Source organism: Tenrec ecaudatus, chromosome 9, assembly GCF_050624435.1.
Source record: "Tenrec ecaudatus isolate mTenEca1 chromosome 9, mTenEca1.hap1, whole genome shotgun sequence".
Taxonomy (NCBI): Eukaryota; Metazoa; Chordata; class Mammalia; order Afrosoricida; family Tenrecidae; genus Tenrec; species Tenrec ecaudatus.
Genome location: NC_134538.1, coordinates 149462038 through 149484915, shown reverse-complemented (window position 1 = coordinate 149484915; position 22878 = coordinate 149462038). Strand labels below are relative to the sequence as shown.

General features: G+C 54.6%; 1 protein-coding gene across 1 annotated transcript; it reads right to left on the bottom strand.

Annotated features, from left to right (window-relative positions):
- Window positions 1-778: 778 nt before the first annotated feature.
- CPA4 (carboxypeptidase A4) lies at window positions 779-21495 on the bottom strand. The gene is made up of 11 exons (XM_075557392.1): window positions 21425-21495; window positions 17322-17403; window positions 16773-16907; window positions 15489-15584; window positions 12326-12427; window positions 10634-10738; window positions 9495-9605; window positions 8226-8316; window positions 6081-6280; window positions 4881-4965; window positions 779-966 (listed from the first exon to the last, which is right to left on the bottom strand). Exons 1-11 carry the CDS (start codon window positions 21493-21495, stop codon window positions 779-781), a joined length of 1266 nt encoding a protein of 421 aa, XP_075413507.1.
- Between the last annotated feature and the right edge of the window lie 1383 nt (window positions 21496-22878).

The window sequence follows — 22878 nt, the reverse complement described above, 5'->3', positions numbered from 1 at the left end:
CAAAGTCAGCCCACTTCACTGTGGTCCTAGAAGGATGCTGCCCTGGGAGGGTTTCCCAGGGGAAATAGTGGCATCTGCTGACTGCCACGCCTGGCTCCCACGGAGCAGTTAGTGGATTTTAATCACTGGCCATTTGCTTAGCAGCTGAGTACTTTCACTGCACCACCAGGGCTGCCCAGGAGGACTGTGGGATCCGGGGGTCATCCTGGACTTTGCATCCAGGTGCCCCTCCATCCCCAGAAAAAGAAAGCCTGCACTGGTGACCTGAGAGGATGTTCTGCTTTGCAAAAACGTGTTCAGAAAGGTGAGGCTGGTCAATTTAAGGTCATCTACTTCCTCAATGAAGCGTGAGTCCAGAAGGCGATCTTAGGGTCCTTGGGCGCCTCCAGTGAGGTTACGGGTTTGAGTGGGTGTGGAGGAGGATAGAGGCCCATCTCAGATGTTCTTTGTTGTCAAAACAAAGTAGAGGGGTGTACCACCAGTGAGGGGAGGACCTATGTGTGGTCTGTTCCCTGGAAGGAAATGTGCTAAAGGCTCAGCCAGACAGCAGGACCCAAAGATGGCAGGGAGGACTGCGGCTGGGGAGGCTGGAGAGCACTCCTCGCAGGAGCACCTGCAGGCCCCAGGGCTAGAGAGCAGCCGCCATGTCCTTAACAAGGTCAGAGGCTCTGCATTGCAGGAGGAGGAAGGGACCCCATCGCATTGCTAGGCATTGCCTGTGTGCACCTGTGGACTTGGTTAAAATGGAAGCATGGGGGGGGGGGGTTGGGGGGCTGGTCTAGTAGAGGTGGTTGCACACGTACTCCATGATGGTCTTCAGACCCAGCCAAGTCTCCTCCGCTGTTGGGATGATCTGGCTGGCCGGCAGCAGGAAGCCATAATGGCCAGTGTCTCTCAACTCAAACGTGAAGGCATACTTGATGCCGTTGTCATACGCCCAGTCCATGCTGCTCCCGCTCGCTGGGTCTGTGAATACAAGAGACAGCTCCTTGAAGCCTGGTTGCCTTGGCAGCCAGGTGGGAAGGGGCCCAAAGGCATGACAGGGGCCAGAAATCCTGCCTTCCCGAAGGTAGCCCCTAAAGGTTCCAGAGTTCTTGCTACAAGTCATTCATCAAGCCGATGACACATCAACTTGCACCAGGTCCATAGCCTCAGGCGCTCCTGACCCATCATGAGGTCTTCACCCGTCTCCGGACAAGAGATTGTCCATCCTCACTCCCCCTTTGTAGTGACTCACAGCAGAGATTCCTGCAGATCGCGGAGCACCCACCTTTACCGAGATGGAGTGCGGTTGGCTGCTTCCAGATGACCCCAGGGAGCTTTGGCTCCTGGTGCTACTTACACCCTGGGTAGCCCTCTCCTACACTGAGCATGGCGGACCGACCTGTGTAACTCATAGGATGTTGCAGAAATGAAGGCGTGTGGCTAAGTCATAAAAAGGGATGGAGGCTTCTGCCTTGCCCTCCCTCCCTTGGATCACGTACTGTCTCTGTAAGGTCACTCTAGCCAGCCTCTGATGACTGCTTGTGGCAAAGGACTGATGCCTCCTGCCAGGACCCAGGATGGACATGCCCGACACTTGAATTAGCCACCTTGGAAGTGGTGCTCCTGCCCCAATCAAGCCTGTGGGTGACTGCAGCCCTGGGAGACATCTTTTTCTTCCCCTTTCTGCTTTTCCTTTACTGTTTTTATAAGTAATTTTATTGGGGGCTCTGGTGGCTCTGATAACACTTCATCCATCCATTGTATCAAGCACATTTTATATAGGTTGCCATCATCCTTTTCAAGACATTTTCTTTCTACTTGAGCCCTTGGGATCAGTTCCTCATTATCCCCTCCCTCGCCCCTCCCATCCTTGTGAACTCTGGATAAATGATATATTATTATTGTTTTCATATCTTACACTGTCCGCTGTCTCCCTTCACCCACATTTCTGGCTTTCGTCACCTTGATGGGGGACGGGAAGGGAGGAGTTATAAATCGATCACTGTAATTGGTCCCCCTTTTCTCCTGGGAGACATCTTGACTGGAACTTGGTGAGAGGCCCTGGATTGGAGTCACTGGTTAAGTTGCCCTGAATGACTGGCCCACAGAAGCCATACGAGGGATGCGGTGGCCACCCCGGCTAAGTGTTGAGGGAGGTTTGTTTTTGTAGCAATGGAGAAAAGGACGCACAGCCCTTGGGACTGGCCCTTGCTAAAAGCCTTGTAAAGTCAAGAGGCGTATCCTTCTGCTTCTGCCCAACCTCTGTTGTTGTCAGGGGCCACTGGATCCATTCCGCCTCCCGGTGACCCATGTGACAGGGTCAAACGGGCCCTGTGGGATGCCTGGGCTACCATCTTTATGGATACCAACCACCAAGTCTTTCTCCCCCAGAGATGGGTTCGACCCATCCTGGTTGACAACCTTCTGGTTGACAACGAGCTAACCAAAGGCCCCACAGCCAGCCTTTCTCTGTCCTGAGAAAATGCCGACTGGACAGCCCGTGGTGGCACCAGCGGTTTCCATGGTTATTGACATGTCAAGCTCCAGCATTTCAGAACACACCTAAGAGGCCAACACATGTCCAAGCCATCAAGGTCACCAACACTTGCTCTATTTGGACCCCTGCTCAAAGGCGACCTCCTCTTTCTCTAAACACACGTGGGGACAGGCGATAAGCAAGGTTCTGCGCGGTGCTCTCGCCAATGAGCAGGGGAAGGTCTTCCATCACGGCGCTGAGCGCGCCTCTGTATGGATGCGTCAACTCTTTATCCAGCACTCCACTGGTGGGCATTTAGATGCTCATCAGTCTTTTGCGACTCTAAACAACAGTGCCACGAACATCCTTCGCATCCACGATTTAGCTAGGAGCTGAACAAGCCCCAAGAGTTTGCTGCTAAGTCCTTTGTAGATCAGAATCAGCGAGGGGGAGCCGGGGGAAGGGCGACTGAAGGGAGTCAACCTGAAAGCCATTCCAGTCCGAACAGGAAGAAGCAGACACAAGGAGATACAGAGCCAAACAGGCCGCCGGGGTGATGCAGTCTATGGACTCAGCCCACCCACACGGCATGGGTGGCCTTCAGGATACCTAACGGATGGACAGAAGTCTACTCAGTCCTGAAGAAAGGGGCCTGACCCTTCCACATGCCCTGGTTGGGGGGCCAGGGGGGCAGGAAAGTGTGGAACTGATGTTAGAATTCATATTATCTTATTCATATCATCTTTAAAAAACCTCACAGCCATCAAGGCAATCCCGACTGATGGTGACCCTGGGGGGCAGGGTAGAACTGCCCCCTGTGGGTTTCTGAGCCTGTCACTCTTTACGGGAGTTGAACGCCTCCTCTTTCTCCCTCGGAGTGAATGGTGGTCTCAAACTGCTGACCTCGAGGTTAGCGGCCCAACACGTAACTGCTACACCCAAAGAACCCCTTTCCTCTCCTGCTGGCGGCATCTGAGGACTATCCCTGGGTTGGGGCCGGGCCTCGGCGGGGGAGAAGAATGCATACCAGAGGTGGGAGAACAAGACCACTATTCAAACTGGAATCTGGACCAAACACCAGGCCCCTGGTGAGCCACAGAGCCCTCTCAGGGAGACCTCCTCCAGGGGCGTGCTTGTACACTCCCTGAGCAATCTGCAGGCCCTGCCAGAGTGCTGAGGAAGCTGAAGGTGGTGAACCCCCGCGGCTGTGTTCGCTGCAGAGCTCCACTTAATAACAACAGTAATAATAAACCATGAATAATTAATAGGTTGTTGCTGCAATTAGCAGCGCAAACACCAACATCATGATAATAGTTGCTTCCTGCAGCCAAACCCGGAGGGAGCCCGCGGAGATCCCGCAGGCAGGGCAGGGCGGGGGCCAAGAGAGGAGCTGGCCCTGCGGGACACAGCTGGTGAGAGCACGCAGACAGGAAGGGCCAGTGTGGACCAGTGCATTGTGGACCGGAGGAGGGATGCAGACAAGTGGCAGGTGCCCTGAAGGCGGGGCCAACTGGAGGATACCAGCTAGAGGAGGGGGCAAAGACGGGGGAAAGAAGCCACTGGCTTGAACAAGGAGGACAGTGGTGGTTCAGGGGGAATTCTCGCCTTCCCTGAGGGAGACTGGGGTCCAGTCCCGACCAGTGCACCTCCCACGCAGCTGCCTCACCCTTCAGTGTAGGCCGGCATGTTGCTCTACTGCTGAAAAGGTTTCAGCAGAGCCCCCAGATGATGACAGACCAGGAAGAAAGGCCTGGCAAGCCACCTCCAGAGAAACCCCTGGGGGCACCATTCTGCTCTGACCACCCGGGTTTCCCTGGGTTGGAGTTGACCCCACGGCAGCGGACACCGGCGGCCTGGGTGCTGCTGTTTCTGCAGACATCTGTGCACCTGCAATTGTCCCCTCTTCCTCCTGCGCCCCCAGAAGCATTTCCCCTTTTCTCCTGGGCACACGTGGCCTTCTCCTCCACGGTGCTACTGACTGTCTGTGTCCCCACTTGAGTGGAGGCCCAAGGGGCAGGCTGCCCAGCACGTAGTATGCGCTCAGTAAGTACTTGTTCGCTGAGCAGCAGGGTTTTAGGATGGGCCATGGTGTTGGTGAGCGTGGGGCAGGTTGGGAGGAGTGCCGGGGAAGGAGTTTGGCTGCATCCAGGGTCAGGGACACAGGGATGATCAGACCCTTCACTGGAGCAGGTAAGGGCCAGGTGCTGGCTGACTCACCCTCGTGATCAATAATTGGGGGGGAGAGGAGGCATCAACAACAGCCACGCTCACATACGTTTGACATCCGTTCAGTCTATTCCTGGCAACACAACCCATCAGACCATGACATCAGAAACCCAGTTGGCAGCTCTCGAAGACCCCACTCCACGCTCCCTCTCTCGGGCTTTCTAAGTAACTAACAAGGAAGGCAAGTACTTACAGACAGTGGTGCAGGTGGGACCCACTTGGTACTCAGTGCCTGACAGGGAAGCCAGAGCCTTGGCTGCATGTCGCGCCACCTTGTCCTGGGACAGGGAACCGGCGAGTGAGAGAGATTCAGTCCCCACACCCCTCTACTGCTACCCACTGGGAAGGCTGGAGACACGCTCCACACCCAGATTTTCCCTCTGTCCCTTCCTCCTTCCCACCAACCAGACTGTGAACTGAGGGATGTGGGCGGGTTCCTCTAACTCCTCCTCCCACCCCACCCACCGTGCCTCATTTCCAGTTTGCTGAAGGCCCTTGGGGATGATGGTGGGAAGAGAGGGCCAAGATGGTGGGAGGGCACTCGTGGCGAGCATGAGGACAGGATTGGCTCCAGAAACTGGGCAGGCTGAGTTCAAGCTCTCCAAATAGCTAGAGGGCTGCCCCCCACTGGCACCCCCACACCAGGAGGACGATCGCAAAACCATCATCCACCTGTCCTGAGGAAGGGAATGTCCTTTCCAGGAACACGAGGTGCCACCAAAGAGAGGCAGGGCCGCCCCGCATCAGAGGGACTCCAAACAGACACCCCAGTAAGAAGACCAAAGGGGGAGCAGGAAGAGTCAAGTCCCTATCCAGCCAGGAGCCCTAGGTGGCCCTAGGTGGGGGTGGATCAGCCCAGGGGCTCCTGGGCCTACAGGGGCCCCCAAGCAGAGAGGGAGCTCAAGCTGACTGGCCCAGAGACTGGCCAGAGTCGCCCTGTAGATCTGAGCCTGCTCCGCACCAGGTGCCTCCCCCCTGTCCCGGGGTCCCCACACTGCCCACCACAGTTCGCCGGGGCAAGGTGCTGATGGAAAGCCAAGCAGGAAGGAAGGGCCAGTGGGTGGGGAGACTGTGGAACTCACAGAAGTGAGGGCCACTGCATCTTCCTGTCCCCAGCCAGCCTGATGGTGCTTCCCAAGGGGCATGGAGGGGGGAACCAAAGCCACCCACTTGCCCTCCAGTGGATGCCAACTCCCGGTGCCCTGCTGCACCCCCTACCCCACCCCAGCCTGAGTTTCTGAGCAGGGCTGTTCAGGAGGATTTGCAGTGTGGGTTTCTCAGAAGGCTGAAGCCTTCATGACCCAAGTCCAGGCTCCTGACCTCCTCTGTGAAGTCACAGGGCCACCACTTGGGCAGCCCCTGGCGGGACCCCGGGGGGAAATCAGCCACTCACCAGCTCTTCAGCATCCCGGGCTTTGTTGACTGTGTATCCGTAGGGATACATCAGCAGCTGTGAGTAGCTATGCAGGTCAACGAAGCATTTGAAGTCCCCATGTTCTTGGATGAAGTCTGCCACCGACTTCACTTCCACTTCCGAATGGGCATGGGGCCCGTGGTACACTTCAGAGCAGGGGTTGTCGCTGGCTCCCTGACCTGCGGATGGAAGCCGGCCCAGAAGCGTGAACCCGCAGGCCCAGGGGAAAGGTCTGAAGGTATCAGCCCCGGGGCAGGCCACTGAGAGATCCTCCCGTGGCCTGTGGATGGTACACAGAGAAGGGAGATCCACCAGGACCCCTCTCAATGAACAGCCTTGCCCTTGTCGGCACCCGCAGCAGCTGCTATGAATAATGAATATCACACCCGACAATGAGTTGTAATTAATAAGTACTCTCAATCATTAATGCGAATACCAATTACTAATGAAAATGACTCCATTTATACAGGTGTCAACGCATTCCCTGGCTCGGATCCTCATTGCCCAGGGCTATCAAAGATAATCCTCGGTTGAAGCTAAGAGCTCTTCATCACTCAGCAGGCGTTCAGGAGCACTGCCTTGGGCATGTCTTGCCATGATTGCTCCCCGAGGTAGCTCAGGTGGGTGTGAAGCCCCCTCCTCCAACCCCACTCCCCAGCCCCATCATTGCAGGAAGAGCTGGCCTGACGGATGCCCACCGTCCCCACCTGCCTATCGGCTCCTCGCCCGAAGCCCTAGTGCCCCTCCCTAGGAGGTTTTTTGGGTATTTCCAGGAGAGACAAACGCCAACCATGGGGTGCTGCGTGGCGTTGGCAGCGGGGGATGAAGTTGAGGCCTGGCGCTATTCAGCCATAGCAGGCAGAGCCCTGATCAGACACACACAGAAACGGGCACAACTCGCTTCCCTGTGGACACAGCGAAGGGTGGTGGCCAGCGGATGTCCATTGAGCAAGTCTACAGGTGCCTCTAGTCCAACACGTGTGTTCCCCACGTGTCTCTGTGTCCCCGTTCGGCCATCCCCACCATCGTTCAGACTGCGTCACAAGGCTACCCCCCACTCACAGACTCCGTGCCCCGTGGCGATGATGGCTTTCCCATGGTGGTCGGGAACCAAGCCCGAGATATCTCCGAGGTAAGCCCGCCTGACGTGCCGCTCTGCTCGCTCGTGGAAGACGAGGAAATCAGGTAATATAGAAGAAATGCCCTGGCACCTTGGTAGGGTCTCTTAGTAGCTGGGACTGAGACCCCCCTAACTCTCACTGCCTGGCTTCAGGCACTTGGAAGGGCACGTGGCTGGCAGCTCACCTTGATGGCAGGACCAGGTGCCCTCAGAGAGGGCATTTCTCTGTGGTCACCAGAAGACCTCCACCCACCCAGAAACTGACCCGGGAGAAGATGGCAAGACCAGAGGTCAAGAAGACCCTGGAAGGCTCAACTCAACCCCACTGCCAGCGAGTCCAGGCCGACTTATAGCGACCCTCCAGGACAGACAGAACTGGTCCCGTGACCACACATCTTTACAGAGCAGAAGGCCTCATCTGTCTCCCACAGATGGCTGATGGGTGTGAACCACCAACCTCACAGCAGCCCGATGCGTGACCCGCCATGCCACCAGGGTTCCTGACATCTCAGACCAGCTGGGTTGTGTTCTAAAAGATGGGGGCATGGGGGGGGACACAGTCGTTTCAAGAGTCAAGTCCAACTTCTGATGACCCGTGTGGGTCGGAGTAGAACTGTGCTCCCTAAGGGGTTCCGTGGCTGCGCGCCAGGCCTTTCTTCCACGAGACCTCTGAGTGGCCTTTCCACTCTAAACTTTCAGTTAATAGCCAAGAGCATCAACCGTTTACCCCCACTCAGAATGTCACAAACGACCTGGTTGCCATCCTGAAGTAAAGAGGCTCTAGCCCATGGTAATCTGGAGAAGTCACCCCCTCTCAAGGGGATAAAAATGAGATTAAAAGGGAAAAAAGGCAGACACAGAGAAGTCTAAGGGGTTCCTCCGGGGCCTCTCAAAGACTCAGCCGAGGAGCCAGGCCAGACCCTGGTCTTTCGCTGAATCTCGGGATCCTAGTGGACTAGGCGACTCCAAGGGGCAGCAGGATTGGAAAACGGTCCCAGACCTACCTGCAAAGCTGGCGTTCCAGTTTCTGTTTGGATCAGCACCGATGCAACTGCTCCCAGGATTTTGGGAACGTGTCTTCCTCCAGAACCGGTTCTGAAAAGTCCACAAAAGGTCCCAAGATGGGTCAGGGCGCTGGAGCGGGGCCCAGGATGGGGAGATCCTGGGACGGATGAGCTACCGGGGGTGCGGAGGTTTCCTTGGGCTCCTGTCCTCACTCGCCAACCCCCAGAAAGGAGAGATGCACCCCAAATTCCCTGCGGAGAATGCACAATGCCTGGTCCAGGCTGATGCCACTTGAGCCAGTGGTCAACGCTTGACTTTGAACAAACGGACATCATGTTTCTATTTCCTTCTTGCCCCCACCCCTCACCCTACCTTCCTCCAAAAACACCACACAGGACCTGCATGGAATCCCGCCTCCAGATCTGACTTCCTGCTACAGGAAGCAGAGTGGACAAGGGGGCAGATTGTAGGCCACAAAGCAGCCACCGGCCAAATTCCACACGTGAGGCAGGCTGCAGGGGACACCACTTGGTCTCTGCAAAGAGCGAGGAGCAGGGTGTGGCTGGAAGGCTTCCGGAGCCTAATTGCATATATAGTGTGCAGAGCTGGTTTGGATCCTGATCGGAATAAATGGCCTTTTAAAAGACTCTTTTTTTAAAAGGTATTGGGAGGTATCAAACTAGACCAACCCCCCAAGTCTATTCTGATTGGCAGCAGCCCTATACGACAGGGTGGAGCTGGTCCCTGTTGGTTCCAGAAGCTGTAAATCGGGACGGGAGCAAGCAGCCTCGTCTTTCTCCCGAGGAGCAGCTGGTGGTTTCCCACCGCTGACCTTGTGGTTTGGTTGGCAGTCCAGGGCAGAAGGACATGCTAGTCTTTGCTGTTGTCATTGTTTAAGCTGAACGTGGGGTGGCATCTTTTGTTCTCTTTTTAATTATCATCCGAAAGAAACGTGCACCAGAAGACTCTGGTGTGAGGAGGTGCTCCTGGGATATTGAGAATCGGCTCCCACATACTTCAGGAGATAGATACCAAGAAGAACCAGGACGTGTGAATGGCTTGGCAAGACCAGTGATAGGGGCTCATTAGATTCTACTCTTTAAAACAAACAAAAAAGAATCCCCAGGTGACCCTCAGCCGTGAGAACAGTGGGCAAATGAAAGCCCAAGGAGGCCCGTCTGGGGAAAGACTCCCCAAGGTGGTTAGGGACAAAGTAAGGCATTCCAGGGGACCCTCCACCCTGCGCCAGTCCACTGGGGGTGACTCACTTTGGTTTGGGTGTACACGTAGCCATCAGGATTGGCCACAGGCAACAAGAAAATGTCCATTTTCTCCAGGATGGAGGTGAGGGCTGAGTCCTTCTTGTAGTCGGAGACGATCTAAGCGAGGACAGAACGCTCATCAGCTACGCCTTACCCGTGCACCTCCCCAGATGCCCAGTACCGAGAACAGCAGGCCCCCTGGCCACCCCCCGCCTCACAGATCTCCACAAAACCCTCCGTGGAGCCTGGCTGCTTGAGGGACATCTACTTCAGTCAGTCCTTCCAGGGGACAGGAGTGGAGGTGCCTCACATGATCAGAAGTCAGTTGCCATGGAAATGATACCAACTCAAAGCAACCCTGTGTGGTACGAGGGCAGAATGGACACTTGGGACGTTCTTGACTTTGATTCCACGATGTCACGGCATGGGTTCGAATGCCCACCCTTCTGGTTAATAGTGGTTCACTAACTGTTGGAACATCCAGGGACCATAGGAATTTCGTGCCCCATCAAAGAGGTCAAAGGAAGTGTACCCTCTTCCCTTCAAAAAAATTCAAAATCAAACTCACTGCCAGCAAGTTCACTAGGGTTCATGCAACCATATGGGACAGGGTAGAGGCACCCCTGTGGGTCTCTGAGACTCCAACTCTTGACGAGTAGAAGTCCTCACCTTGATCGCACAGAGAGGCGGGTGGTTTTGAACTGCTGGCCCTGTGGTTAGCAGCTCAGGCAATACAGAACCGACTACACCACCAGGGTGCTTGCTTCTCCGCTTATAGAGCTGGCTTAAGCCTGGGTTCCCAGGGCTGGGGAGGGGGTCAGCAGGAGGTCTCTGAGGACCCATGGGACCCAAAGGGGCAAGAAGGCCGCATGGGGCTGAATCTGCTGCTACAGTGCCTCCCTGAGAGTTCTGGGTCCACCTGTGTGACCCACAAGGTGCATGCCCCCATGAGTGCCTCCAGCCATTTCCCCTTGGTGGGCTGACCACTGGACTTCAGCTTTGTGTTTCTCTGAGCTGAAAATACCCCGGGCTTCTGCCTCTGGATCCAGTGCCTCTCTACCTTGTCCCCTGTGCCTAGCCACATGGGAGGCGAAGGGTCCCCCTCAAGCACACCAGAACTCCTGGCTAATCTCAGGCGACATGACCTTCCTTGCCGTCCAGATGCCTGTGGCCTGGGAGATCCACTCTCGGGAATGGATGCCCGCATTCAGCCAGATGGCCGGCCGCTGCTTCCCTGCTCCGGTGCTGAACTGCAGAGAGAAAGGGCCCAGAGGGGACCATCAGGCCACATCTCCATGTGCCTCCCTGTCCCCACCACCCCTCCCCTGCTCCTACTCATTTAATCCACTTAAGATCATTCAGACACCCAATGTTCCGGAGGGCGCCGTCTACCAGGGCACCATCTATTCCTCATCTGTGACCGGGAACTCAATTGCTTGGTTAGTGGGGCCTCCAGGCAGACTGTGAGCATCTCCGGTTGGAAGTATTAGCGGAAGAAAATAAACACGATCCTAATGACACTGCGATTCCCCGTGAGATGATGTCTCTTGGAAGACCTAAAAGGATGCCCCGAGAGAGACACACACAGAGGGCACGAACCAGTCGATGGAGTAAATGGATTTGCTTTTCAAATGGACGTCAGGGGTTGACGACAGCTATATGTCAATGGTGTTACTGGACTCTGCCTCCTGCCTTGGCCGTGGTCAGAGGCTGGAGCTAACGGGAAGCAGAGTCTCCATATGCTCAGCGAACGATCTAAACATCATGATTTTGGAGCTGACAGCTCAGGGGCAGACCAAGGTCCTCCCCCTGGCAATGTTCCCATGGCTGCAAGTCTGAGTTCAGCGAGGTGTATAGGGTTTTGCTAAGGGATTGCCAAACTCTTCACAGGATCACTGGTCCCATGGCTCCTATCTCCTAATCATTCATTCATCCAACGGGATTACTTAGACACAGTGACACCTGTGGAAGTCACTAACTCTGTGAGACAGAGACCTGTTCAGGAAAGATAGCTCAAATCTTTTCCTGTAAGGGATAAGCCAGCTCCCTGTCAAAGACGGAAAACCTTTGAGGCTCAGGAAAGCAAGGCCATCGAGCTCACGCCGGTTGCACTGTCATTGATATGAGAGTCACCAGTCCCTAACTCCTTCACCGTGACCTGGATCTGTGAGAAATATCTGGAAGTTGTCCTTGGTGCAGCCAAAGACCCATGGCTGGGTGGCTGGGCTGAAAGCCACCTCCATGACCTCTATCATGAGCATGGTGGGCTGCTTTTCCAATCAGCTGAGCCAAGCCAATGGCCATCAAGTCAACGCCCACTCATGGACAACTCCAATGGTTTCAGAATAGGGCTAAACTCTGGAAGGTTGGCAATAGTTCTGAGTTTGGGGACATACATCACCAAAGATTTCTTTGGAGGGGTTTCTGGAGGTATTTTTCAGTCAGCGGTCAAGTGCATTAGCTGAATGCACCACCCAGAGACTCAACTTTTCCAAGAAGCCAATGGAGCATGTAGAACTATCCCAGTTCGCCTTATAATTTAAAGAAGATAAGATCAATGTTGGCCTTTTGACTGAGAGCAAGTGTGGAGAAGGTGGGGATGAAGGGAAAAGATTGTGGTTCCATCTTTCTGAAATACTGACCTTCCTCAATTACACGCCCCCCTCCCACATCCCAACTGATACTGCTGAATGGATGGGCTCACTCCGACTCCCCCCACATCAGCTAAAAGTCAAATTCTAACCGGGGCCGGATGTCTTCAGCCCTTGCTCTCTTCCCTGAGGCCAGGGAGGTCCTGGCCAACTGCCCCCATCAGAAGCCCGAAGCCTGGACCTCACCTTCAATACATACAGAGGCCGGTTCTCAAACGAATGTCCGATTTTCACTCTGGTCACCAGGTCAGGAAACTCTGTCGCCATGTTGTCCATCTCCCGGTAAATCTAAGCAGAAAAATCAGATCAACTGTGAGTCTGTGGATTCGATCTTGTCTTGATGATCTCGCGGAGCCCCCTAGCCTCAGGGGCGCCCAAACGAGTTGCTTCAAAAAGTTTATTCTCTTCAAATACCATGTTTCAACAAACTTTTTGAAGAGAGAGCATGAAACTCAAACTCCCTGCCATTGAGGCCCTTCGGGCTCATGGTGACCCTACAGGACAGGGTAGAACTGTCCCCGTGGGCTCTGAGACTGTAGCTCTTTTTTCTTTTCCAGCAACAAATTGTCGATATTTAATATAAAGCAAACAAAAACTTATAAGCAATAAACTCATCAGTGAAAGTTAAGTGGTGTGTGGGCTCATCTCTTCTCTATTTTAAGTGCATCGGACAAACACAGGGCTTCGGAAATGACTCGGCAGAAAGGCGTTACCTCTGTACTTCAGCTCACAATGTTCAACGCTCCTATTCCGCTGGAATCAGCCAACTTCAGTTGGGAGAGGTGGCCTGCCTGGCCCTGACCCGCCACCCCACCACTCCAGCCACAGGAGCCAGGCCCAGCCCCGCCAACCGTATCCACATAGCAACAGCCATCGATGCTGGAACTGGGATGGGAGCCTGCACTGTCCTCCGGGAAGTGACCGAACTGTCCCTCTTTACAGGAGTCAGAAACCCATCTGTCTCCCCTCGGAGCAGCTGGGGGGTTCGCAGTGCAGACCTTTTGAACCGCAGCCCAGAGAGAGGAAACATCGTATGAACAAAACAGAAGAGGTAAGAAAGGCTGGGTTCATAGGAAACAAATACACGTAGGGACAGAAGCTGTAGCTCCTCTTCCCACCCAAGGGGCCACCTTACTTACAGCCTGCAGTTGTGAATCCCCAGGGGGGAATGGTTTCTCCAGAGCAGTGGTGCTCAACCTTCCTAATGCCGTGACTCTTTAATATAGTTCCTCATGTGGTGGTGACCCCCCAACCATAAAATCATTTTCGTTGCTACTTCATCACTGTCATTTTGCTACTATTATGAATCAGGCGACCCCTGTGAAAGGGTCATTCGACACCCAAAGGGGTCTCAACCCACAGGTTGAGAACCACTGCTCTAAAGGCTCTGGGAAGCCAGTGGAGAACCTTCAACAGTGCCTGAGAGGCGTGTTTGTTTTCCTGGGGAAACGGGGCTTGATGGAGATGGCATTCATCCATCTGAGCGGCTCCAGCCTTTTGCGGATCGACAGGATGGTAATATATAAATACCGTAGCTAGTGAGTCCTTAAAGTTGGACGGCACTGCTTCACAGAGGAGACAAATGGGAACTCAGGTGAAACTGATCAAGGACTTGTCCGATTTGCAGTAGAGATGGCCAACTGAAGCAAGAAGCCACTTTCAATGCACAGGGAGGTCAGGTACAACACCATGACACGTCTCGAGTGCACGGTCAAGTTCAGAAACTTAAAACTCAAGGTGAGGGGTAGATGGAGCAGTGGAAAGGTTGTAGATGCCACAGGGGGAGGGCAGGAGATTCAGCAGAGGGACCATCTTTCTGCCTCAGGGAGTGAGGATTGAAAGCAAATCAGAAATAGGAGAAGAAGGCATTGGGTCCCTTGTGGTGCAAGGCAGGGAACTGAGCTCGTGACAAAAGGATGAGCTGTTCTAGCCATGTAGGAGGCCCAGAAAACTTGACCCACTGACCCTGGGAAGTGGGGCAGAAGCAAGACGCCCTTGAGCCACGAGGGGGAAGCCGGTGGTGACCCAGGAGAAGCTAAGTCACCCTGCTGTGCCCAGCGGTGGGTTCATGGTCACACTGCCAGCATCAGGAGAAGCCCACAAAAATCCCACCCGCCCCAGCAATCACCCAAAAGGTCTGGAACCTCGAACCCTGACCAGAGGCCACGTGACATTCCCACGGGAGACCTAAGAAACCCTGGGAGCCTGAAGGCTGTTTTTCAGGAAGCACGGATGGGATCCAGTTAGCGGGAGGTAGGGAGCACAGACAGTCCACCACCCAAGTCAAAAGCAAGCTGAAAACCAGCGCAAGGCCGATGGGAAACCAGGCCGCTGGCTGCAGGCAGGCAGGCAGGCAGGTGAGGCAGGCAGTCTTTGGTGGCACTTGTGACTTGTTAGCTCAGCTGAAGAAAGCGCCACGGTCATGGGGCACACACCTGGGGCCTGATCCCCGTGTGGGGCCCACTCACTCTGATTTCCTGCCTGGCCCCGGACTGAACTCCTAACTCCATCCAGCTGCCTTGCAGATGTTGCCACTGGTCACAAGAATGACTGGGGTTGGGGGTGGGGGGCAGTGCGGTTGGAAGGGGGTACAATCAGGGAGACTTGCGGCAACCACGGGGAAAGGAGTGGAAATCCCTAGGGAGGTGGGCAAAAACCAACCAAGTTCAAGTCCACGCCCGATGGAAAGCCCGCAGCAAGCTACCACGTCTGCCTGAAGAGCCTCGTGGGCTCACTGGTATTGGTCCTGAAGGAGAGTACCAGTTTAGGACTGGGAAGTGTTCCTGAGCCCTGGGGAGCCTGCAGGCTCGTGGGGAAGACAGCGCAGGGCCCCTAAGAGAACCGCAGGTCGTGTGATGCAGTTCCAGCCGGTTGGCGCCTGGAATGGTTAGCCCCGAGCTTCTCATGTGATGGGTTGAGAACCAGTCGTCTGTGTAGGGTGGTTTCTAACGAAACACAGAAGCGAAGCACATTATGGAGTAAGTCTACGGTCTAAGTGGTCGTGATAAATGAGGGGAAATATTTGGTTAACCTTGGGCGTAACCACTTGTCTAGTTGCCTGGAATAAGCAAGATGTTTCTCCTGAGTGAACCTAATAGAGGGGCCGTGGTGGGTACCGGGAGGTTGAATTACAAGGGCTGGCAACGACGGCAGCTAGTCCCTGTGTTTCTTCTAAGGGCAGCTTAAGAAGAGAAGGTTGTGTGCTGGAGTCAATGTGTCATTTGTGGTGTTCTCTGGGACAGAAGGGCGTGAGACTGTGCGAACGACGGACTCTCCTCCAGAGTTCAGAGGAGGGATTCTCAGAACCCAGGAGGCAGAGAAGACAGACAGTCGGCTCTGAAACACTTACAGCTTCCAGGGAGTGGTAGGCCCCATAGTTGAAATCACCATTCTGTTCCTTTCCTTCGATCCACTGCATCTCCTTAACTTCGTCATCTAAAAGGGACTAAAGCGCACAGGACAGTGTGGTGAGAGCGGCCCTGGCCTTCCCGGTGGGCTGACCAAGATGGCAGGCCCCCTGGCACACAGCTCAAGCAGCACAGGCATCACGGTTTCGAACGGGGTCAGATTTCTTCCACGTTTTTATAAAATCTTACTTCTTGGCGCCCGCCTCGCATCACCTCATTCAAAACCCACCGACTCCCTGGCAGCAACATATGTGCTATTTGGTTATTCGGCACTAGGAAGTCTCCAGACAGCAGTCCGCATCTGGTATCCAGCGCCTCTCGAGTGCCCCGCTTGGGAAACCGATCAGAAACAAAGGAATTCTTATAGCCACTCAGACTTTGAAGGTTCTTGGCAGATGCCTGTGACATACGAGGATGATTAATAAGCTCACAGCTGCTCACACACCATCAGGAAACTCCCGGGCCGAATCACCAATTAGTCCATAACCCACCTCCGTGAGGGAGAGAACGACGTGAGCCAGACGCGGCCCTGCTGTTCAGAGACAGGACCTGAGGCTGGTGTCTGGCTCGGAAGGGGCTGTCTCCCCTGCTGGGGGCTGGGGGTAACACTGGCCCTGGCGCAAAGGGTGCATTTTAGGTGTGTTCTCCCGGTCTGCTCTGCTCTGGCCCCTGGCTTCTGCTAAGAGGAAGCGGAGGAGCCTCACCTTTGTGGAGCATCTAGGAAACAGCAGTCACTATTTAGACTTTTGACCCGCATTTCATCACTTAGTCTTCCCAATCAGCTTGTGATTTAGGAATCACAACCACCATGTGACTGGGGAAGAAACCGAGGCTCCAGAGGTTAAAAGCTCTTCCAAAGTGCCAAAGCGAGTAGTTTGCAAAATCTGAATTTGGATCCTGAGGCGTGCGTTTGCATAGCCCATCTGCAGGCTTTCTGCGGCATGTGAGTTCCTGGAAGAGGTCGGTTGACTTTACTTCCAAACCAAGTACCCAGCCTACTGCCGTGGTGTCGATTCCAGCGCACAGCAAGCCCACGGGACAGAGGAGAATTGCTGCCTGGGGCTTGTGAGACTACGGATTTCACAGGGAAGCTCCTCTTCCTGCCAGCTCCCGCCCCGCTATTTTCCCCATCACTGCGATGGAAAAGGGTTGGGCCAGAACTTGCACCTCTCTCAGGTGCCTTCCGGATGGGGTGCCAGACCAGTGGGGGTCCTTGGCCTACCCACCTGCAGGTCGTCAATTGCCACGGAGTATTCTAAGCCCTGGGACTGCAGGAAGGATTTGACTGGCTGCAGACTGACAGATGGGACTAGGACATCCACGAGGCGATTGAAGGTGTTGGGGAGTTTCCAGAAGTTGAGCTGAATTTGGACAGAAGTAAAAACCAGGTTAAAGGACAGGTCGGGTAAACGGCACAATGAGCTGCTTCCCTAGAGCCACTGAGAAAGGCCAGGGGGGGGGGGTCCCTTGAGGGGGCTGGGTGTCTAAGACCAAAGCCATTTCACACCGGATCCGGCCAGTCTTGTCTAGTTGAGTTCCAGCACCCGTAAGTCCATGGCAGACAGCAGACTGGAGTCCGTACTTCCCACCTCCTCCCTCCCTCCAGGACAGCACGGCTGCTTGCCCACACCTGGCCCCGTCACCATCTCCACACGGAGATGGTGCGCTGACTCATCCCGGATTAGTGGCCAATCTTCGGGAAAAATACAAAGTACAAGGCACAAAAGTCTCCTCCCACCCAAGTGAGAAGATCCCCAAGAGGACGAAGAAGGTACCAAAAATTTGTCCGAATTCATGAGCTGAGTCACTTTGTTGCTCTCGTCTCCATTCCTGACATGAATCCTAAGGACTTGGTCTCTGGAAGGGGGCAGAGGAGAAAGGAGAACAACAGCGACATAAGATCCCAGGAGCTTTCAGCTGGACAAGGAAACCCAAACGTACCACTGCAGACGTAACCAGGGCCGCTCAAGAGGAAACGGTCTAGTCTTTGGTTATACATGTACAGCCATTAAAAATAAGACGCCGTGGCAACGACGAAAAAGTGCTTATGGTATAACTTTAAGGGAAACGGTAAGTGAAAGAGCAGGACGCGAGAGCGTACGTTTATGCCAGGATCACAAGTATGGAAAAAGCAGATGCGCTGGAAGAGAAACAGACAACGGAAAGATACCAAATGCTGACAGGGCTTATGCTCAGGTCGTGGGATTATGGAAGACTGATTTTTTTTTCTCCCCCCAGCCCCCTTCCCTTGTATCTGTTTTCTGTAAAGTGGTCATATTACTTTATAATGAAAAACACACATACACACACACACACACACACACACACACACACACACATAGTTTTTCCAGCAAGGAATGTTCCTGAGTTACACACACAGCTAACTCCGGACATAAAGAAGCACTTCTTCAATGTCAAGGACTGAAATACTGGTGAACCCTCAGGCTGGGAGGGGCTGGGAGAGAGAACAGAGCCTGTGTCCTTGGAGGCTTAGCCACTTCCTGTTAGGAAAGAAAAAAAAAAGGCAGGGAGCTATTGGAAGAGGGGGTTCTTCGATTATTTCCAGCTCCAGAATCCTATATAAAAGTGGGTTGCCGTGGGCAGTGACTATGGCCCCAGGTACTGAAGCAGACCTGGGAACTGCCCTCCCCATACCCCCTGAGAGAGGCCCGTGGGCCTGGCCCTCCCAAAGCTCTTTTGCCATTCGTCCTACACCCCTTGAAGACCTGTGTGGGAGTGGGAGAGGGAGAAAGCAGAGTCTGAAAAGCTGCCTTTGTGCCCCACGCCAGCTCAGAGCCCGGGGATCCATTAGGCTGTTGCTAGGTGACAGTGGAATGAATCCCCACTCGACACTGTCACATGCGTCATCCCTTTGACATGAGTGAATGCGGGAAGAGCGGCTGGAGAGGGCTGTGGGCTGAAGGACCTGATGACAAAGAAAATGGGGCTGTCACCAGGAGCTAACCAGGGAGCCTCACGTGGCAGTTCAGGCTCTCCCTGCCAGAAATTCCACTCCATCAGAGCCTAACTTTGTTCTGGAAGTCTTTAGAAGCTCTGGGGGCAGTCTAAAGCAGTCTCAAGGAGGCAGAACAAGCCCACTGAAAAGTTGCCGCCATTACAGGTGGTAGGTCTGGAAGTGTTGGAGCTGACGGATTCCCTGAACGACTCATTGTCTCCACAGGGTTCTGCAGGAAGGCAGTTCACCCGCACCCTTGAGAATAGCCAAGGCCTGTGGGAGAAACCACTGCCTGAGCAGGGGCTCAGACTGGACAAAACCGGTCTGCCCAGAGCTTGGCCCCAACCCTGGGAAGATGAGAAACAAGACCACCACTCCCAGGTGGGAGCATGCAGGCTTGCCCCCCCCCCCCCGCAAAAGGGGGGAATGGATTGGAAACTGTGGAGAACAAAGTTTTAAAAATAACCACAAGGAAATCCCTCATTCCTGGCTGAATTCCAAGGTCAAGTCATCCAAACTCATGCTCTACACTACCCCCAAAAACCCAGAAACGTGAGTAGGTTCTCCATTGAAATGGATTGGAGTGCACTAGTATTCTCGCCGAAGGCAGAAACAACCCAAATGCCCATCACTGGATGGATGGATGGATGGATGGATGGATGGATGGATGGACGGACGGATGGACGGACAAAATATGGCGCCTGCACTGTTGTTGCCCATGACTTGGCTCTGACTCATGGGGAATCCCACAGACAGCAATATGCAATGGCACCTTGATCCCCTCCATGCTCGTTGGTAAGCTTAAGTCCATGCTACAGCCACTGTGTGTTGTGGCTGCTGTACAGCCTACAAGGAGCCCTGGTGACGTAGTAGGTACTCATTGGGCTGTGATCTCAAGGCCCACAGTTCAAAACCACCAGCCCCTCCTCAGGAGAAAGACAGGGGGGCTTGAAACTCCAGTAAAGAGTTACAGTCTCAGAAACCCACAGGGGCGGTTCTCCCCTGGGCTATAGGGCCGCTCTGAGTGGGCACCGATAGGATGGCAGGGAGTGAGTGTTTGAGACAGCCTATGGGGCTCATCTTTCACCCGGGCATCAGACAATATTTGGTGGGAAGCCATAGGGTTTTCATTGGCTAATTTTCAGCAGGAGCTCACCAGGCCTCTCTCATCTGCAAGGCCTCCTGGGACCCCCCCAGTCCAACCTTTACTTAGCCCTCTTCTGCCTCTGCCTCAGGAACCCTGGTGGAGTCATTGGTTACTCGCTAGGTTGGTAACCAAAAGGTGGATGGTTCGAGCCCAGTCAGTCACACTCTGAAAGAGACGGGTTGGCCATCTGGTTCTGTAGAGATGATTGTTGGTGCTGCTGCTAGGTGCCATTGAGTCCCTCCTGACGCCCAGCGACCCCAGGAACACCAGAGCGCCACGCTGCCCGGTCCTGCACCATCCTCTCATGAGTCTTAGGCTTGAACCCATGGTTGCAACCACTGTGTCCATCCATCTCATCAGGGGCCTCAATGATTCTAACTCAACGCAAAGTCAAACTCTCCCATCCAGTCAATGCTAACTCATAGGCGCCTCCTGTGGGGACTGGACGTGTTTATGGGAGGAGAGAGCCCCGTCCTCGTTGCCATCACTGGCTTCCCCGCTAACCTCAAGTGTCTCACTGGGGACACACCTGTGGACCCCAGGAAGAATCCCTCACCTTGATGGCTCCCTGCTGTGGAGGCAACACTCAAGGCTGTGGGCAGAGCTTCCGTGAGCACACTGGGCCAGCCCAGCTGCCTCGGAGCCAGGAAACTCCACTCCCTGAGAAGGGGGTCTGCGTGGAGGAGTAGAGATTCTTCCAGGCCCGTGGACAAACACAGCGGGCACCTGACAGCTACCACACCTGCCACGCCTCACCCCTCCGAGCCATTTGGCAACAGACCCACAGGTGTGTCCAAAAGTCATCACCACGGGAAAAAAAGTACTCAAATCCACAGAAATCCTTTCCTGAGTAAACAGCCCCAGAGTCCCCTGAGCCAACAGTGCTAATGGAGAGGAAGCTACGAGCCCTGGCCAAATCCACAGGTCTGGGGCTCTCTGCAGAGATTAGCTCCCCTGCTTCCCAGCTAAGTGGCCTTGGGCGGGTTCCTTAACCTTTCTGAAGCTGAGATTTTTCATGTTTAAATTGAAGAAAATAACACCCCTGCCTGGCAGGGTTGTTGTGCGATCCAAAAGATAATGTACATGAAAGCTTTTTTGCAAATGGCAAAGCATTATGTGGTAATGAGTTATTATAATTCAATCTCCTAGCTGGGGCACCAGCGTCCTTCCATCTCTTCCCTCCTCCCAAACATCCCCTCCTGTCACACGGCAGAGAGGGCATTCTGCGGGGAGGGGCGGGCGGAGCATGGGCATTCACACACACACACAATGGACAGGTGTGCCCTGGCATATCCAGGTTCACAGCTGCACCGAGGCAAACCCTACCAAACCCCAAGGCCCAGAAAGCATCCGTTGAATCCCTCGCCGTTAGACGGAGGCCACATCGAGAGCCTGAGACCCAAGCTTTCCCTTCAGCGTGGCAGAAATCAGGATGGATGTCCGGTTCTTCTTGGACGTTAAGTGATGGAGAAGACAAAAAGCGATGGCCACAACAAGCTCAACAAAGAAGGGCGAGCAAGAAGAGGAGGAACTAGCAGGAGTTTAGGGAGGGAGCAGGCAACCACCGAGGCCATCTTGGGCCTTCACAGATGAGGTTCAGCCTGAGAGGGAAGGAGTTGGCTACGAGGATGTAGTGACTGAGCTGGAACAAGAGCCACGGTCCCCTTTCCCCAGTGCCAGGCTGCTTGAGGGGGTGACTGGCCATTTGTTGTCCACTTCACCTGGCTCCCATGCTTCTGAAGGCACCGTATATAAGAACTCCAAAAAGTACTTACCCAAAAAACTTTTCTCGGCAGCAGACGCTGGGCCCAACAACAAGGGCCCCAAAGAGCAGGATCCACCTCATGTCCCCAAGAGTGTCAACCATAGAGTGACTGAGACGGGCTGCATTTATAAGGCTCTGTAATGCAGCAGACTCATGACCTCAGAAATGCTAATGTGATTCCCAAGGCACCCCTGCACCTCTGCCTGTAGGCAGGATGGCCCGACCGATGCCTCTGCCATTCCTTTCCAGTGATCCAGGGCAGGTCACTCTATTGACACGTCGGAAACCTGCTCCACGGGTCAGAAACGTCTATGCCAAGTGTGCCAGGTTGCTCATCCCTTGGCACCCAAATGGTGTTTTCTGAGTAAGTAGGAAAGTCCCACGGCACTGGAGGGAGCCCATAGTGACAGTCCCTGTGGTCAGGTCCGCTGTGGGATGGAGCGGCTTCTGGAGTCCAGGAAAGATGAGAATCCAGGCCACCCCAGACCGAAGGCACCAGGGAGGGTTAGCACGCAGGCCGGTCTGTGAGCCGACTGCTAGCAGAGAGGTCAGCGGTGAGACCCATGCAGAAGTTTCACAGAAGGAAGGGCTGACCATCTGCTTCCCTGGCGACCACCAGGATGAACCCCTACAGAGATCAGCTCCACTCTGACCCATCGCATGAGTCTCGCCCGCCGTCAGGTTGCTGGCGGTTACAGGCGAGGAAAACCGTGGTCTCCGCTACCGGTCTGGAGCCTGCGCCAAACCTGGGCTCCCAAAGAAAGCAGAGATCCCCGAGGGGACTGGCTGCTCTCACGAAATGACCCGTTTTCCTCAGGGGGCTCAGCTGCAAGGTGAGGCTTCAGGAGCCCTGTCTCATGGGAGTCTGATGAGCTTTTCATCAAGCCCAGGAGAGTAATGGGAGACAACACGCAGGATTTCTGGGAATTCTTCCAGAGCTTGGGACCCGGAGTCTGCACGAGGCACCCTGATTCCCCCCGCCGCCACCCCTACCATTCTTTCAGGCTACCTTTTTACCCAAGGAGAGGGGGCACCACCAAGGGTCACCGTTGGAGGCTGTGGTGCCAGCGCCTCTATCTCACCTTCCTCCCTCGGGTCTCTTTTGTCTCTCAACACTGAAGTCGCACCCCCACACCCTCCTGTCCCCACAAAGGCCAGGCTCTGCTTCCCCGAGGTCAGGTGTCATCTTCGAAGCCAGACCCAGGAGGACCTGCGGCCCAGGCCTACACGAGAAGCGAAGGGAGGGAATGTTTTCTATACTGTTCTGTCCCCTGGGGAAGACCATCCACCGGAGAAACTGGACCCCCCCCCCCAAACGAAAGTGGGTGTCTCGGGAGAAAGTGTGCAGCATCAGAGACCCAGGCTTGGTGGGGCAATTGGGGGTGAGGAGACGGGGGTGTGGGGGGGGCAGAGGTGTTTTTCTGTTCCTTTGGGACCTCACCAGTTTTTACAATGCAAGAAACG